Here is a 13,594-nt window from a genome sequence, read left to right as displayed (position 1 = left end):
CCAATTTGGATGCCCTTTATTTTTCTTGCCTAATTACACTGGCTAAGACTTCTAGCACTATGTTGAATGAGAACAGGAAAGTAGGCATCCTTGTCTAGTTCTTAGGATAAATGCTTTTAAGATGTTTATTTTAAAATAAGAGACAACTTATCTTAAAGTGTTAGCATAACTACTAACTACATCAAAGCCTACATTAATCAATCAATCAATCAATCAATAATTTAAAAAGAAATTTTTAGAAGCCTTTAACAGCATGGAAACAATCTGGTTTTTTTGAAAAATGTTATTCATTGAAAATTTGTCAATAAAACAAGTAAAAACATTTATGACCCTTTAAGTCACTTTTTTATCAAAAACAAGAATAAGAAAAATTATAACAGTTACAATTATATTAAATACATATTTTATAATGATTCAAAATATACGTAAATCTACAAATAACTAGAAAAGGAAAGACTTGAAATATAATTTTACATTATGAGGCATCAATGAAGCTGTTAGTCTTTTTAAAATCAAAGTATAATTTTCAAATATGAAATTCATTATAAAGTACCAATATATAACCAAGCACCTTTCTGGTTTTTCCTTGATTTTATACTCCTATGCAAATAATAAAACCAAATAGTCAAAAAAATATTTTTTTTAATGTCAGAGGTTAATTTCTCTTTCCCCTCAGTTCTTATACTCCAGTTATAATTTTAAAAATCGACATAAAAGGCATGAGAAATTTTAGGTAAAATTTTTATACAAATAGCAAAACAATAATATAGGCACAATGGCTCCCACCTATAATCCCAGCACTCTGGGAGGGCAAGGTGGCAGGATCACTTGAGGTCAGACCAGGTTCAAGACCAGCCTCAGCAAGAGCCAGAGCCCATATCTACTAAAAATAGAAAAAAAATTAGCTGGGCAACTAAAAATAAGAAAAATTAGCTAGGTGTGGCGGACTGTGCACCTATAGTCCCAGCTACTGGGTAGGCTGAGGCAAGAGGATTGCTCAAGCCCAGGAGTTTGAGGTTGCTGTGAGCTAGGCTGATGCCATGGCACTCTAGCCTGGGCAACAGAGTGAGACTGTCTCAAAAATAATAATAATAATACTTTCTCTTTTTAAGTGTAATTTTATTAAGAAGATACCACTATCGGCTTATAGAATGCTTTCAAAATTAGGAAGGAACTGTAGTTCTCAATATATTACTTATAATTTTACTCAAACAGAAACTGTAACACTCAATGATACAAAGAATAACTCATAAAAATTTTAAAGTCTTTAGAAATATTTAGATTAGGCATTGTTTCAGGCACTACACACAGAGCAATGAACAAGACAAAGTTCCTGCCCTTACGGACTTCATATTTCACAGGAGGAGACAGGTGATAACATAATTTGAAATAATTAGAGCTATCAGTACTATGAAGAAAGAAAAGAAGGCAAAGAGATAATTGAAAGAACATTCCATGTAAAGGGAATAGGAAACATCAGAATGTGCCTGCTTTGCTGAGTATCAAGGCCAGTGTGGCTACAATGGATGATCATAAGAAAGGAGCATCAAAAGATATACAGGAAGACGTACATGTAGAATGTTAGAAACCATGAAAAAGTTTCAATTTTATCCTAAATGAAATGAGAAATACTGGATAGTTTTTAGCAAGGGAACACTGACTTAATTTGATCTCACTTAAAGTTTAAAATTACTCTGGCTTCTGTATGGAAAAAGAACTAAAAATTACAAGCAAGAAGAGAAAGAAAGAAGGACATCAATTAGGGGCACATGGGGATGAAAGGCGATCATGGTGGCTTGGATTAAGGTGTTAGTGGGGAAACTGATGGATAAAAGGTCAGATTTAGAAAACTTTTTGAAGATAGATTTGCAGATAGACTGGAAATAGGCAGTGGGAAAAGTAAAGAATCAAGACTGATTTACAGGTCTTGACAGAGCCACTGACTAAAACAAGATTGAAATCATATAGAAACAGATTTTTTTAAAAAAAAAAGGCTGTAAGGCTTGAAATGCAGATGCAAATATATCTGGAAAGCCATATCTATTATAAGTACTAAAATAAATATCTGGTACACTACAAATTTTTCCTCTTCATTAAAGTCCATGATTAGACATACATAATGGCACAAACTATATAGAGAATTATTACAATCATTACAACTATAAATACGGAGATGGACACTACTGTTACCAAATGAAATCTTATAGCTCAACAGCACTGCACCAAGTGGTTCAACATACTCACTGTTTTACAGAGACCATTGTAAGGATGATTCAGGTAACTCAGAAATTTGGTTAAGATGGAAGTGTACAATCCTTTAGAAGAAGCAATCACCATGAAATGGTATGTAACCGAATCATTATGGGAATAAACAGCAACTCAGTAACAAGGCAACTCTAGTCTGTGCGACTGTAGTTCAACAGAAACCCTGAAGTAGCCCTTTCTCTGACATGATGAAAACCGCTATTTTAATAGATGGTACTTAGATGTGAACTGTGTGTGTGTGAAAGGTACGAGACAAATGTATGTCTGTAAGTATGGTCTATCTACAATACACACACATACATACATGTACACTCTGATATGGAAGAGTCAAGGTTAAGGGTTTGAGACTGGATATATCCATCGGATAGACAGGACTACAGTTGCTTTCCCTCTTTTACGCATCATATTTTGCTATTTTTTCTACTCTAAATTTGCATCCTTTGACCAAAAAAGGCAAATTAATAAGTGCATGTGAAATGAAATTTTAAAGCAGATAACCTCAGTATAAAAGGCTCAAGGACAAAACATTCACACAAAAGCCACATCCATGAGGGCAAAAATATCCAAGTATTTCTGAAATGTCCATAGACACACAGACAACTGTGCTCTAAGATGCAAGACTATCTTTTTGAAGTACTATGTTAGGGGGAAAAAAAGGATGGTACTTCATTCCTTACAATTTAAAAAGTATGGTGGCAGGAGATACACATTTCCTTAATAAAGTCATTTTCCTTTTACCTGTTTTCTCTCTTTAGGATTGAGAAGTAAATACCGAGGATCAAAAACTATCTTGTGTAACTCCTTCTCCCATGTTGAAAAAGCAGATACCTTTAAAATAAAAACGTATTGCCTCATAATTAAGTTTGCTCTAAAAACATAAAGGTCATAATTTTGCTTGAAATCTACAGGATATCTGTTTATAAAGGAGACATAAAAACCACACTGAAGTTTCCATCACTAATAAATGACAAGCAGTGGGAGTCTAGCAATAGCAAATTTCCACACTAATTGGCTCTGAACATTTCTATATTATATAGAAATAACACACACTTAATTACTCATTAAAATAACCACCACTGTGTGACATTTTAAAAATCAGTACATCAGAAAAAGCCTTGAAGATTTGCATCTTGATTTCCCATGCTTGTTTCAATCTTGTGAACAAAATTGTGATTTAAAATCGAACAATTTTACTTATTCAAATGAATCAAAATATAATCCAAAGGTTGAAATCCCTTCTTAATTGAGCTTCTAATAATATCATAAAGTATCAGTTCTCCTTTAACCAAAACCATTCTGAAAAAATTAAAGGAAGAATAATCATATGTACCTTACCTATCCCAAGTAGTCCGCCATTCTGTAATGTTAATACTCGTCTTATATTACTCACCAAAATTTAATGACCCAATAAATGTTAAATGTTATTTGTACTTAAAAGGACAGTAAAATGGCATTTAGTTACATGACATGATTAGCCAAGAAATAGGCTGTTCGCAAAAAAAGTACAGTAATTTGATAGGGTTCCCTTATCCCCCACCCAAAACATGAGCACTAACCTTAGATTTGACCTTTTAGCAAGACATATTTATATTACTTATACAAAACAGAAATATCTCCCCCAAAGATTGTTTTCTGACCCCTCTCTCTAGCAGCATGTCCTTGAACTGCTTCATTCGAGCCTCCAGAGGGACAATGGCCCTTTCTCGGGCAGCTTTAATTTCAGCTTCCATGGCAGCTTCTTTCTCTGAGTCAATGTCTTTATTATCGTCTCTCCTATAAAAAATAAAAAATAAAATATAAGGCATCAATTGATAAAATATTAATAACGAATCTTACTAAAATCTTAAAATCAATGGAATTTCCAAGACTCACTACTGAGCAGCATATTTTTGGCAAAAATAAATTATACTGAGGGTTTCAAATGAACTTTAAAGGATAAGCAACTTTCTTTATAATAAAATTAAAATGAGCTTCTAATGATGTTACAATGGCTACATTGTTAAGGAAAAATATATAACTTTATAATGTGCTACATCTCCCTAACAATAGCTGATACACAAAAAGTGAACTACCTAATTAAAAAAAAAAATGCTTAGCTAACACTGCAGTAAAACTATATGTAAGAATCAAACAGCACAGAATATCATTCTAGTTCTTAAAGTAATATAGAAAAAAACAGTATTTTTCAAAATGTTTTTACTTTTTAAATATGTAAAATATATTTTTAAAATCTAATAAAAATTTATAATTAAGTGGTATTATATTTTAGTAATCTCAAGCATTTATCTTGAAAATAAAATTAAAATATCTGTAAACTTGGCCAAGTGAATATGTGAGATATATACCTTACCTACCTGACATTTTTATTACTCACTTTCTGGGTGATAAGTTGAGATTTAAGTTGAAGGACAGGTCCCAGAGAACAACATGGGCCCAGGAGTAGTTAGGTAGAATTAGAACTATGCATCAACTAAACTATTTCTTGTTCCTCCAAAAATGCACCTCAGGGCTAAGGACAACCCTGTTGCTATGTGGTACTCAAGTGAGATTGTAAACACAAAAATCAAGTCACCTCTCAGAACATGCACTATGAAAAAGGCCCATTCATGTAAAGAATCCAAAAAAGTAAGTAGTTGAATAACACTCAAATATATTTCAGCAGATCTTTCTCCTTAAACATGATCTGCTAAGTTTATTAATAAAATTGGCCCATATTCTCTATACAAACTTAATGGAATCAGGAAAACAGAATATCTGGAAAATTCAAAAGGACACTATACAAGGAACTGTAGGTAGCCCAGGAGATTTAAATGGAACTAAGGCTAACCCACAAATGCAAATATTGAGAGGTAATCAGCAACTTAGGGAATGAATCAAAAGAAACAGAAGACATAGTCCATGACCTGCAGGAACTTAGCGAGATACTCTGTGACCTAAGATATGCATAAAACAAACAGGTAAAAGCAATTTGCCAAACAATATACCCTCTTAAAATAATTTATTTAAGAACTATTTAAATAAAGAGTTAAAAGACATCCAAGAAATACAATAACTAATGAAAACAAATAACCTTTACAGAATTATATTAAATAAAAATGTCACAATACAAGCTATCACTATCTATCTCAATTAAAGAAATAAAAGAAAAACTAAGCCAGGAAAAACAGGCTTTTAGCTTTGTACCTAAATAGAGAAGCTCGGGCAATCCACATAAAGGACTTCTTTGACATTCTCCTGATAAAAGCAGTTAAAAACCTTACAGAGTTGTCTATAAGAACAAACAATTAAAAACAACCTAAAAGTTTAACATTGTAGAAACATCCAAAATTATGGTACATAAACAGAATGAATACAGTCATTTATAATAATTAAGAAAACATGTCTTAGTCTAGATTTTTTTAAAAGAACACAAAATCATTAATCACAACTAATAAAAATACTTATACATTTGGTCAAGAACTAAAAAGTTAATTGCAGAAATTAAAACAGCTGTGTTACGGTAACAGATTATGACTGATTATCTTTAATATCTTAGTTTCTTTCATACTGATGCCAATAAACAATTTTTAAAAAAGAATAGCCCTTGACAAGGGTTGTCTTACTGATTTCCTTGCCATGATTTGGCTGCATTCAATCTGTCCTTTTCAGATAAGGACTATGATTAACCAGTCTCTAATGTCTTTAAACTTTACTTTTTGCTGCTAAATAATGGTCCCATTCTACCCCACCCCCACACACACCCTCTACCCCACCGTTCCACCCCCCATAATAAGTAACATTTACATTTTACCCAACTCTAGAGCACTGGCCAAGCTAATACTTTAACTTCTAACATTTTCTTTCTCTCAGAGTGCTTTCTAAGCCTACCGGTTCACTCCTTAGCAAATAGTAATGATAACACACTCCAGGACTAGGTAAGACACAAAATTAAGATAATATATAAAGAGAGAGAAGTCTGTGTCTGTTATTACGAGAGCTGGGGAATTATCTATTGAGATCTTTATCCAGGAAGAACTTATTTATAAAATTCAGACCTAATGAATTCCTAAAGAAGTAATCAATCAATTTAAAAAATGTCAGTGGCTTCATAATACATATTTGAATAATCAAATCTCTTACAAATCTAGCAACAGAAGGGACACATTTTCTACACTGTAAAATAAAGCTATTTAATATCAGTCCTAAGAATGTAATCACGACTTCTGTCTCCTAACATTAACATTACTTGTCCCTTCCTTTCACAAACTGATTATGACCTAATCAATTTTTAAAAAGATAAAGTCTACCTGAATCACACAAACTATATGTATTACTTACTTCCGTTTTTTTGCTTTAACAGGCTCATCTTCATTAATCTCTTCCATTAGGTCTTGTTCTTCTTTAACTGAACAAAATTTAATTAAAATATTTAGGCATGAATTCTTCAGTTAATCTCTACCAGAACACTTGCTTTAATAGTATTAAAAAGAAGCTACAATCTATAGTTAGTTCACTCACTTGCACTCATAGAGAACTGCCACTTTTGGATGGACAGCATTGTTGGGGTCGGGTGCCCTGGCAAAAACATTTCAAATATTGTTATGAATAATTATATGCATGTAGTTCACAAACTTTTTTTTAAATTACTATCTGTATAAAATGCCCACCTCTCAATATTCATTCCTTTATAAAACACTAAACAAACCATAATTCTATACTTCCTCTATTTCTCCTCTCTTTACATTAAATTTTTAATTCATCTTCAATGATTTCTTGCCCAAACCTTAAATTTACAAATACAAAAAAATAAAACTTTCTTGATTCAGGATTTATATTACCTTTTTATGATGCATATTAATGTACTTATCAAATGAATGAATCAAATGTTTCAAAAGTTATCATTCATCAGACAACTGACTTGTTTGGCAAAAAAAAAAAAGTTATCATTCAATACTATGATTATAAAGTATCATTAAACCATACCTATAAAAAACAAATATTGCTGAAGAGGTACCTAATATCTTCAGCACGAGATAGGCAAAGTCATAGTGATTTGGAAACTACTTATAGGCTGAAAATCTCAGTACCACATACATACAATGCATGAAAACTTCTCAATCACTACAAATGATATATATTAGCATTTATTTCATTAGAAGTATTAAATGATTCATGTATCTTGCATCTGTACTACATGGGGGCCAGGGTTCAATAAAAACACAATCATATCAATACAAGGGCAAATTAGCAACAAGAAATATACAACAAAAATCATGTACAAATATATATATACTCAATACATTGCAATTCCATCTCAACATGAGATAGATTCAAAGATAATCTCTTAGTTAAGGTTTAGGTGTCTCTATACTCTCAGTAATAAAGTTTTTGTATTTTTACAAAATTTTGTAAACAAAATATTTTTAAAAACCTCTGGACAGTTTTATTTCAAAAAATATATTACTAGTCACAAAAGGTGCTGAAAACCTCACTAAGGAGCACTTTGGTAGTATTAGTAAGCATCAAGTAAGCAGCAATAGTACCAACATATGTTGAACTGAGTCTTAAGAAGGATAAGAAGTTAAAAACACACATATTTTACAAAGCATAATCTTATCCAAGTTCTTAATTTTAAATCTCTATTACCGCACTCAAACTAGCATAGCAGTTTTTTCCCTAAAATTTCTTATATTCCTTGAAAACTAAAGTTTGGAAATGGCCTTCACATTTTTTTCTCAAGATATTAAAAGAATGTTTCAATTGGTGGATACATTCCTAATTTAAAACTTACTTAGTTTCTTCATGTCTTCAATTCCTTTTTTATGAGGGGGCTCCTGAATAATTTTGTCAACATCTGCCCTTCCAATCAGATCATCAGGTCGGTCCCACATAGAAAGACGAGTGGTGGGATTATAAAAGAAGACTCGCTCATCCCCGGTCCAAACAACACACCTAAGAATTGATTCAAAATATCATTTTCTTATGTTATAGAACATATTTTGTAGCTAGTATCTTCTACTGTCAACCTGTCAAAGGGGGAAGAGGAAGGCAGTGAGGAAGGATATGTTCTTATTACCAATAGTTATCTATAAAAAAAACTAAACATGTCTTTTAGAACAGAAAAGAGTAGGCTACTAAGGTAAAAACAGCAGCTCAACATATTAATTGAGAAAATTAGGAAAAGGCAAAGCAATATGTGATCAGAGTTTAGAGTGCTTAGGAACTTGGTTTGGTACACTCTATTTGGGAGTAGTAAATTTATTTTTTTTTTTGAGACAGAGTTTCACTTTGTTGCCCAGGCTAGAGTGAGTGCCATGGCATCAGCCTAGCTCACAGCAACCTCAAACTCCTGGGCTCAAGCAATCCTTCTGTCTCAGCCTCCCGAGTGGCTGGGACTACTGGCATGTGTCACCATGCCTGGCTAATTTTTTCTATATATATTAGTTGGCCAATTAATTTCTTTCTATTTATAGTAGAGACAGGGTCTTGCTCTTGCTCAGGCTGATTTCAAACTCCTGACCTTGAGCAATCCGCCTGCCTCGGCCTCCCAGAGTGCTAGGATTACAGGTGTGAGCCACCGCACCCAGCCAAGGGAGTAGTAAATTTTAAACTATCACAAAGGATCAGTTTAATGGCAAGAAATAATAATGCTATTAAGCAATTCTAAAGCTAAATGAAAGACCATAGCACCCTATTACACAACAGTTCTTAATATTTTTTAACAAACCAAAATTACAGACTCAAATGCGACTCAAATGCAACCTTCCATGAAGACTTTTACATCTAATTATATCTGCAATAAACAGGGAAGTACCAATTGTGCTGAGGCACCATATACCACCATAGCTCACGACAGCTCACTGGTCCTATTAATTACAAGTAGAAAACTTGGACAAAAAAAAATATGTGCAGACTCTGTACAGTCTTAAAAAAATAAACAGAAAAAAGTATGGAAGACAGTAAAAATATGGAAAAGTAACTGCAAGGGAGAAAATTTCCCATTTCTTCCCCGCTTATAACTCTGCCCTGAGGGTGATTCCTGGTTGTAGAGTGGCATGGTGACAACAGCACAGGCAGCTAAAACTCCAACAGAAACCAGGGCTTCGTAGCCAGGTAACCAAAAATTAATCACTACTTGTCAAGCCCAAGGTCACCTAGATGTTGAAATTATCAGACAAAGCCTCCTACATTGAAATAGTCACACAAAGACCTTACAAGATAGTAATAACAAGTCTAGTAATAACTAGACTTTACAAGATAAAGAAAAACATTTCACTTGAAATAAATGAAAAGATAGGAGTTCTCAGTAGAGAAATAGAAACTATAAAAAAGAACCAAATGGAAATTTTAGAAATTGAAAATAACTGAAATTTCACTGGATTGGCTCAAGAACAGAACAGATTTGACAGAATTAATAATCACTGAACCAGAAGATGGATCAGTAATTATCCCACCTGAAGAACTGACATGGGGAGAGGAATAGAATGAACCTGTGAGACTATCACAAAATGTCTAATATGCATGTCATGGGGTTTCAAAAGGAGGAGAAAGAATGGGACAGAAAAAATTTTAAAGACATAATGGCCAAAAATATCTCCCAATTTGTTAAAAAACATAAATATATACATTAAAGAAGCTCAGCAAACCCCAAATAGGAAAAACTTTAAGAAACTCAAAACTACACATGAGATAATCAAACAGGTAAACATTAAAAAAAAACAACTTGATAGGAGATAGTAAAAATAAAAAATAAAAAGTACAATACAAACAAAGAAATGATTCCAAAGACCATGGATTTCTTAGCAGAAACCTCAGAAGCCAAAATACAGTGAAACAACATCTTTAATGTTCTTGGAAAAAAAAAAAAAATGAATTGCTAGACTATCCTTCAGAAACAAGGGCAAAAAAAAAAAAAAAAAATTCTCAGGTGAAGAAAAACTGAGATTTCATTTCCCAGAGGTCCAATCTTCATGCTGAAGGGAAATGATACTAAAGAGAAAACTGGATTGTTAGGAATAAAGAAAAAAATGAACAGAAATGGTAAATAAAAAAGATTCTTTTCCTCTTCAGTTTTTTAAAAATATGTATGAAAAATTATAACACTGCCTGATGGGGTTTTCATGTAGGTAGTAGTAATATACTTGACAACTATATCGGGTGCATTTTACATGAAGTGGTACACTACGAATTCTAAATAGACTGTGACAGATATGTATATATATTATAATCCCTAGAGCAACAACAAAAAAATAACACAAAGAGCTACCACCAAAAAGCCAAGAGACAAATTAAATGGAATGCAAAATAGAATTCAAATAATTCAACTGAAAGTAGCAAAGAGAGAAAGAGGAATGAAAAATAGAGATGACAAAAAGAAAACAAATAATGGTACACCTAAATCTAACCATATCAATTACATTAAATGTTAGTCTCAATACTTCAATTAAAAAGCAAGAATTGACAGAGTGTATAAAAACACAAAACGCTACCATAAGCTGTCTATAAGAAACACACTTTAAATAGAAAGCCAAAGAATGGCTGAAAGTCAATGGATGGAAAAGGATATGCCACAGGAACAGAAAGCATAAAAGAAATGGCTGTTTTTAACAACTGATAAAATAGACTTAAAGACAAAGAGTAGAATGAAGATAAAGAAGTTCATTTCATAATGATAAAAGGAATAATTCATCACAAAGATATAACAATTGTAAAATGTATATATTAGGTTATTAAATATGGAATGTCCAATTTAAGTAATTTAAGCTTGCCAGTTGTTAATCTCTGACATTTCACTTGGACACTTTTTTGTTGTTGTTGCTGTGAAGGTACATCCTCATTCTTTCAAAAGCAGTTTGGCTTGGTAACTATCTTTCAAAAAAACTTTCAGAGCAATTTTTGTGAAAGCATGGATAAGTCAAAAAATTCCTGTTATTTTTGACTACGAGCTCCGTCGTAGAAACAATGCAGCGCACACGACTTGAAATACCAACAAAGTGTCTGAGAGGATGTGGCTAATGAATGCGCAGTACCTCAGTGGTTTGAGAAATTCTGTTCTGGTGATTTTAATCTTGAGAATGAGCCATGTGGGTGACCTGACACCAAAGTGGATAAATATGAGCTGAAAGCTGGAGTGAAAGTGAATCCACCTTGACCTATGAGTGAATTATCAACAAGGTCTGACGTTACTATGCCAACAATATTGGGCCGTTTGAAACAAATCGGCAAGGTTAAGATGCTTGTTTACTTCACGTGAAGTAAACAAGAATCAGGAGAGAAATCATCTCATAGCTTGCCTTTCTTTGCTGTCATGACATAAAGGTGAACCATTTCTATACTGTATCGTTATGTGTGATGAAAAATGTATTCTTTTTGACAATCACTAGTGTTCGGCACCATGGCTGGATAAAGACGAAGTGCTGAAACAGAGTCCAAAACTGAATAGTCACCAAAAAAAGCTAATGGTGTCTGGTGGTCCTGCACTGCTATTATCCACTACGGCTTCATGAAACCTGGTCAATGCATTACAGCGGACTTCTACTGCAACCCACTGGACAAAAGGATGAGGATGCTTGCCATAAAGCAGCCGAGACTGGTCAATAGAGACAGGCCAATCCTATTGCAAGACAACACTCGACCACATGTTCCACAAACAACGCTGCTCAAACTACAGCAGCTGGACTTGGAAACTCTCTGTCATCTACCATTATTCACCAGACCTTGTACCAACTAACTACTACTTCTTCCAGGCTTTGGACCACTTCTTGTAATGAAAAATATTCAGTTCTCTTGGCCGGGCGCGGTGGCTCACGCCTGTAATCCTAGCACTCTGGGAGGCCGAGGCGGGCGGATTGCTCAAGGTCAGGAGTTCAAAACCAGCCTGAGCGAGACCCCGTCTCTACCATAAAAAAATAGAAAGAAACTAATTGGCCAACTAATATATATAATATAAAAATCAGCCGGGCATGGTGGCTCGTGCCTGTAGTCCCAGCTACTCGGGAGGCTGAGGCAGAAGGATCGCTTGAGCCCAGGAGTTTGAGGTTGCTGTGAGCTAGGCTGACGCCACGGCACTCACTCTAGCCTAGGCAAGAAAGCGAGACTCTGTCTCAAAAACAAAACAAAACAAAAAAAATATTCAGTTCTCAACAAGCTGTGGAAAATGCCTTTCACGATTTCATGGCCACTTGCTCTCCAGGCTTCTTCGCTTCGGGCATAAGCAAGCTACTGTTAAGATGGCAAAACTGTGTCAATAGTCACATGCTTTAATTAATATACTGCTTTTTGTTTGAGATATAATAAACTAAACTTTTGATTCAAACTCAGACATTTCATATTTAATGACCTAAATAAGTTTATTTATTTTTTGTTGTTGTTTTTTTGTGGTTTTTTTTTTGTTTGTTTTTTTGCTCAACTCAGCTCCTCCCCTTCCTCTCTTCAGTTCTGACACAGCTGTAGAGGCGGCGGCTGCGAGTCCCGCGGCCCGAGGCGCACCCCTAAATAAGTTTATTAATAGAGCCTCAAAATAGATCAAGAATGCGCCAAATTAAAGAGAAAAATAGACAATTCTATAATAGATTAATATCACTCTCTCTCAACAACTGATAGACCAAAAGACTCAAAACAACAGACATATGCTAAGCAAAACCACAGGTCTCAATCAATGTCAAAGTATCAAAATATACAAAGTGCATTTTCTGACTACAGGGCAATTATTAACATACGTAAAGTATCTAGAAAAATTCCAAATATCTAGAAACAACACACTTCTAAATAATTCATGAGACATAAAGACAAATCAAAAAGTAAATTTTAAAATAACATAAACTAAATGAAAATGAAATACATTTATCAAAATTTGTGGAATGCCACTAATGCAGTACTGAAAGGAAACTTAAGTCTTTAAATGTTCGCACTAGAAAGAACTATAATAACCTAAGAATTCACCACAAGAAAACAGAAAAAGCAGCATAAAGTAAACTCAAAGTAGGTGAAAGAAAACCAGCCTACAATTGTTTTTTTGAAAAGATCAAAGAAAAAAAATAACAAACTTTTAGATGACTGATAAGAAAAGAGATCACGAACCACTAACTATCAGGAATGAAAAAGAGGTTTTATCACCACAGATCACAGAGACATTTAAAGGACATTAAAATAATATGAACAACTTCACAACAACAAATTCAACAACTTAAGACAAAGTAAATTTCTTAAAAAAATATAACTTATCAAAATCAACAGAAGGGATAGAAAATCTGAATAACCCTGTAGAACTAGTAAAGAAGTTTAATTTAACAAAAACTTTTCCCAAAAGAAACCCTTTAGAACCAGCGAGTTTTAGTTGTTAATTTTGTAA

General features: G+C 33.5%; 1 protein-coding gene across 10 annotated transcripts in view; it reads right to left on the bottom strand.

Annotated features, from left to right (window-relative positions):
- Positions 1-13,594, bottom strand: part of TCERG1 (transcription elongation regulator 1) — a 72,177-nt gene that overhangs the window by 29,865 nt on the left and 28,718 nt on the right. For 5 of the 10 annotated variants that reach the window (XR_001156493.2, XR_012913975.1, XM_012774170.2 and 2 more), the window contains 6 exons: positions 8,036-8,196; positions 6,763-6,819; positions 6,583-6,649; positions 5,449-5,499; positions 3,903-4,038; positions 3,004-3,093 (listed from right to left, as the gene is read on the bottom strand). Coding sequence is in view for 6 of the 10 variants with exons in the window: in XM_012774170.2 (XP_012629624.1) it covers positions 3,004-3,093; positions 3,903-4,038; positions 5,449-5,499; positions 6,583-6,649; positions 6,763-6,819; positions 8,036-8,196 (562 nt within the window). In the remaining 4 variants the exon portion in view is untranslated. The remainder of the gene's footprint in view (positions 1-3,003; positions 3,094-3,902; positions 4,039-5,448; positions 5,500-6,582; positions 6,650-6,762; positions 6,820-8,035; positions 8,197-13,594) is intronic. The other 5 variants (XR_012913974.1, XR_012913976.1, XM_012774171.2 and 2 more) reach the window with 1 other exon arrangement.

The sequence above is a fragment of the Microcebus murinus genome, chromosome 21 (genome assembly GCF_040939455.1).
Source record: "Microcebus murinus isolate Inina chromosome 21, M.murinus_Inina_mat1.0, whole genome shotgun sequence".
Taxonomy (NCBI): domain Eukaryota; kingdom Metazoa; phylum Chordata; class Mammalia; order Primates; family Cheirogaleidae; genus Microcebus; species Microcebus murinus.
The sequence above is the reverse complement of the archived record's forward strand: the minus strand, read 5'-3'. Positions and strand labels throughout refer to the sequence as shown.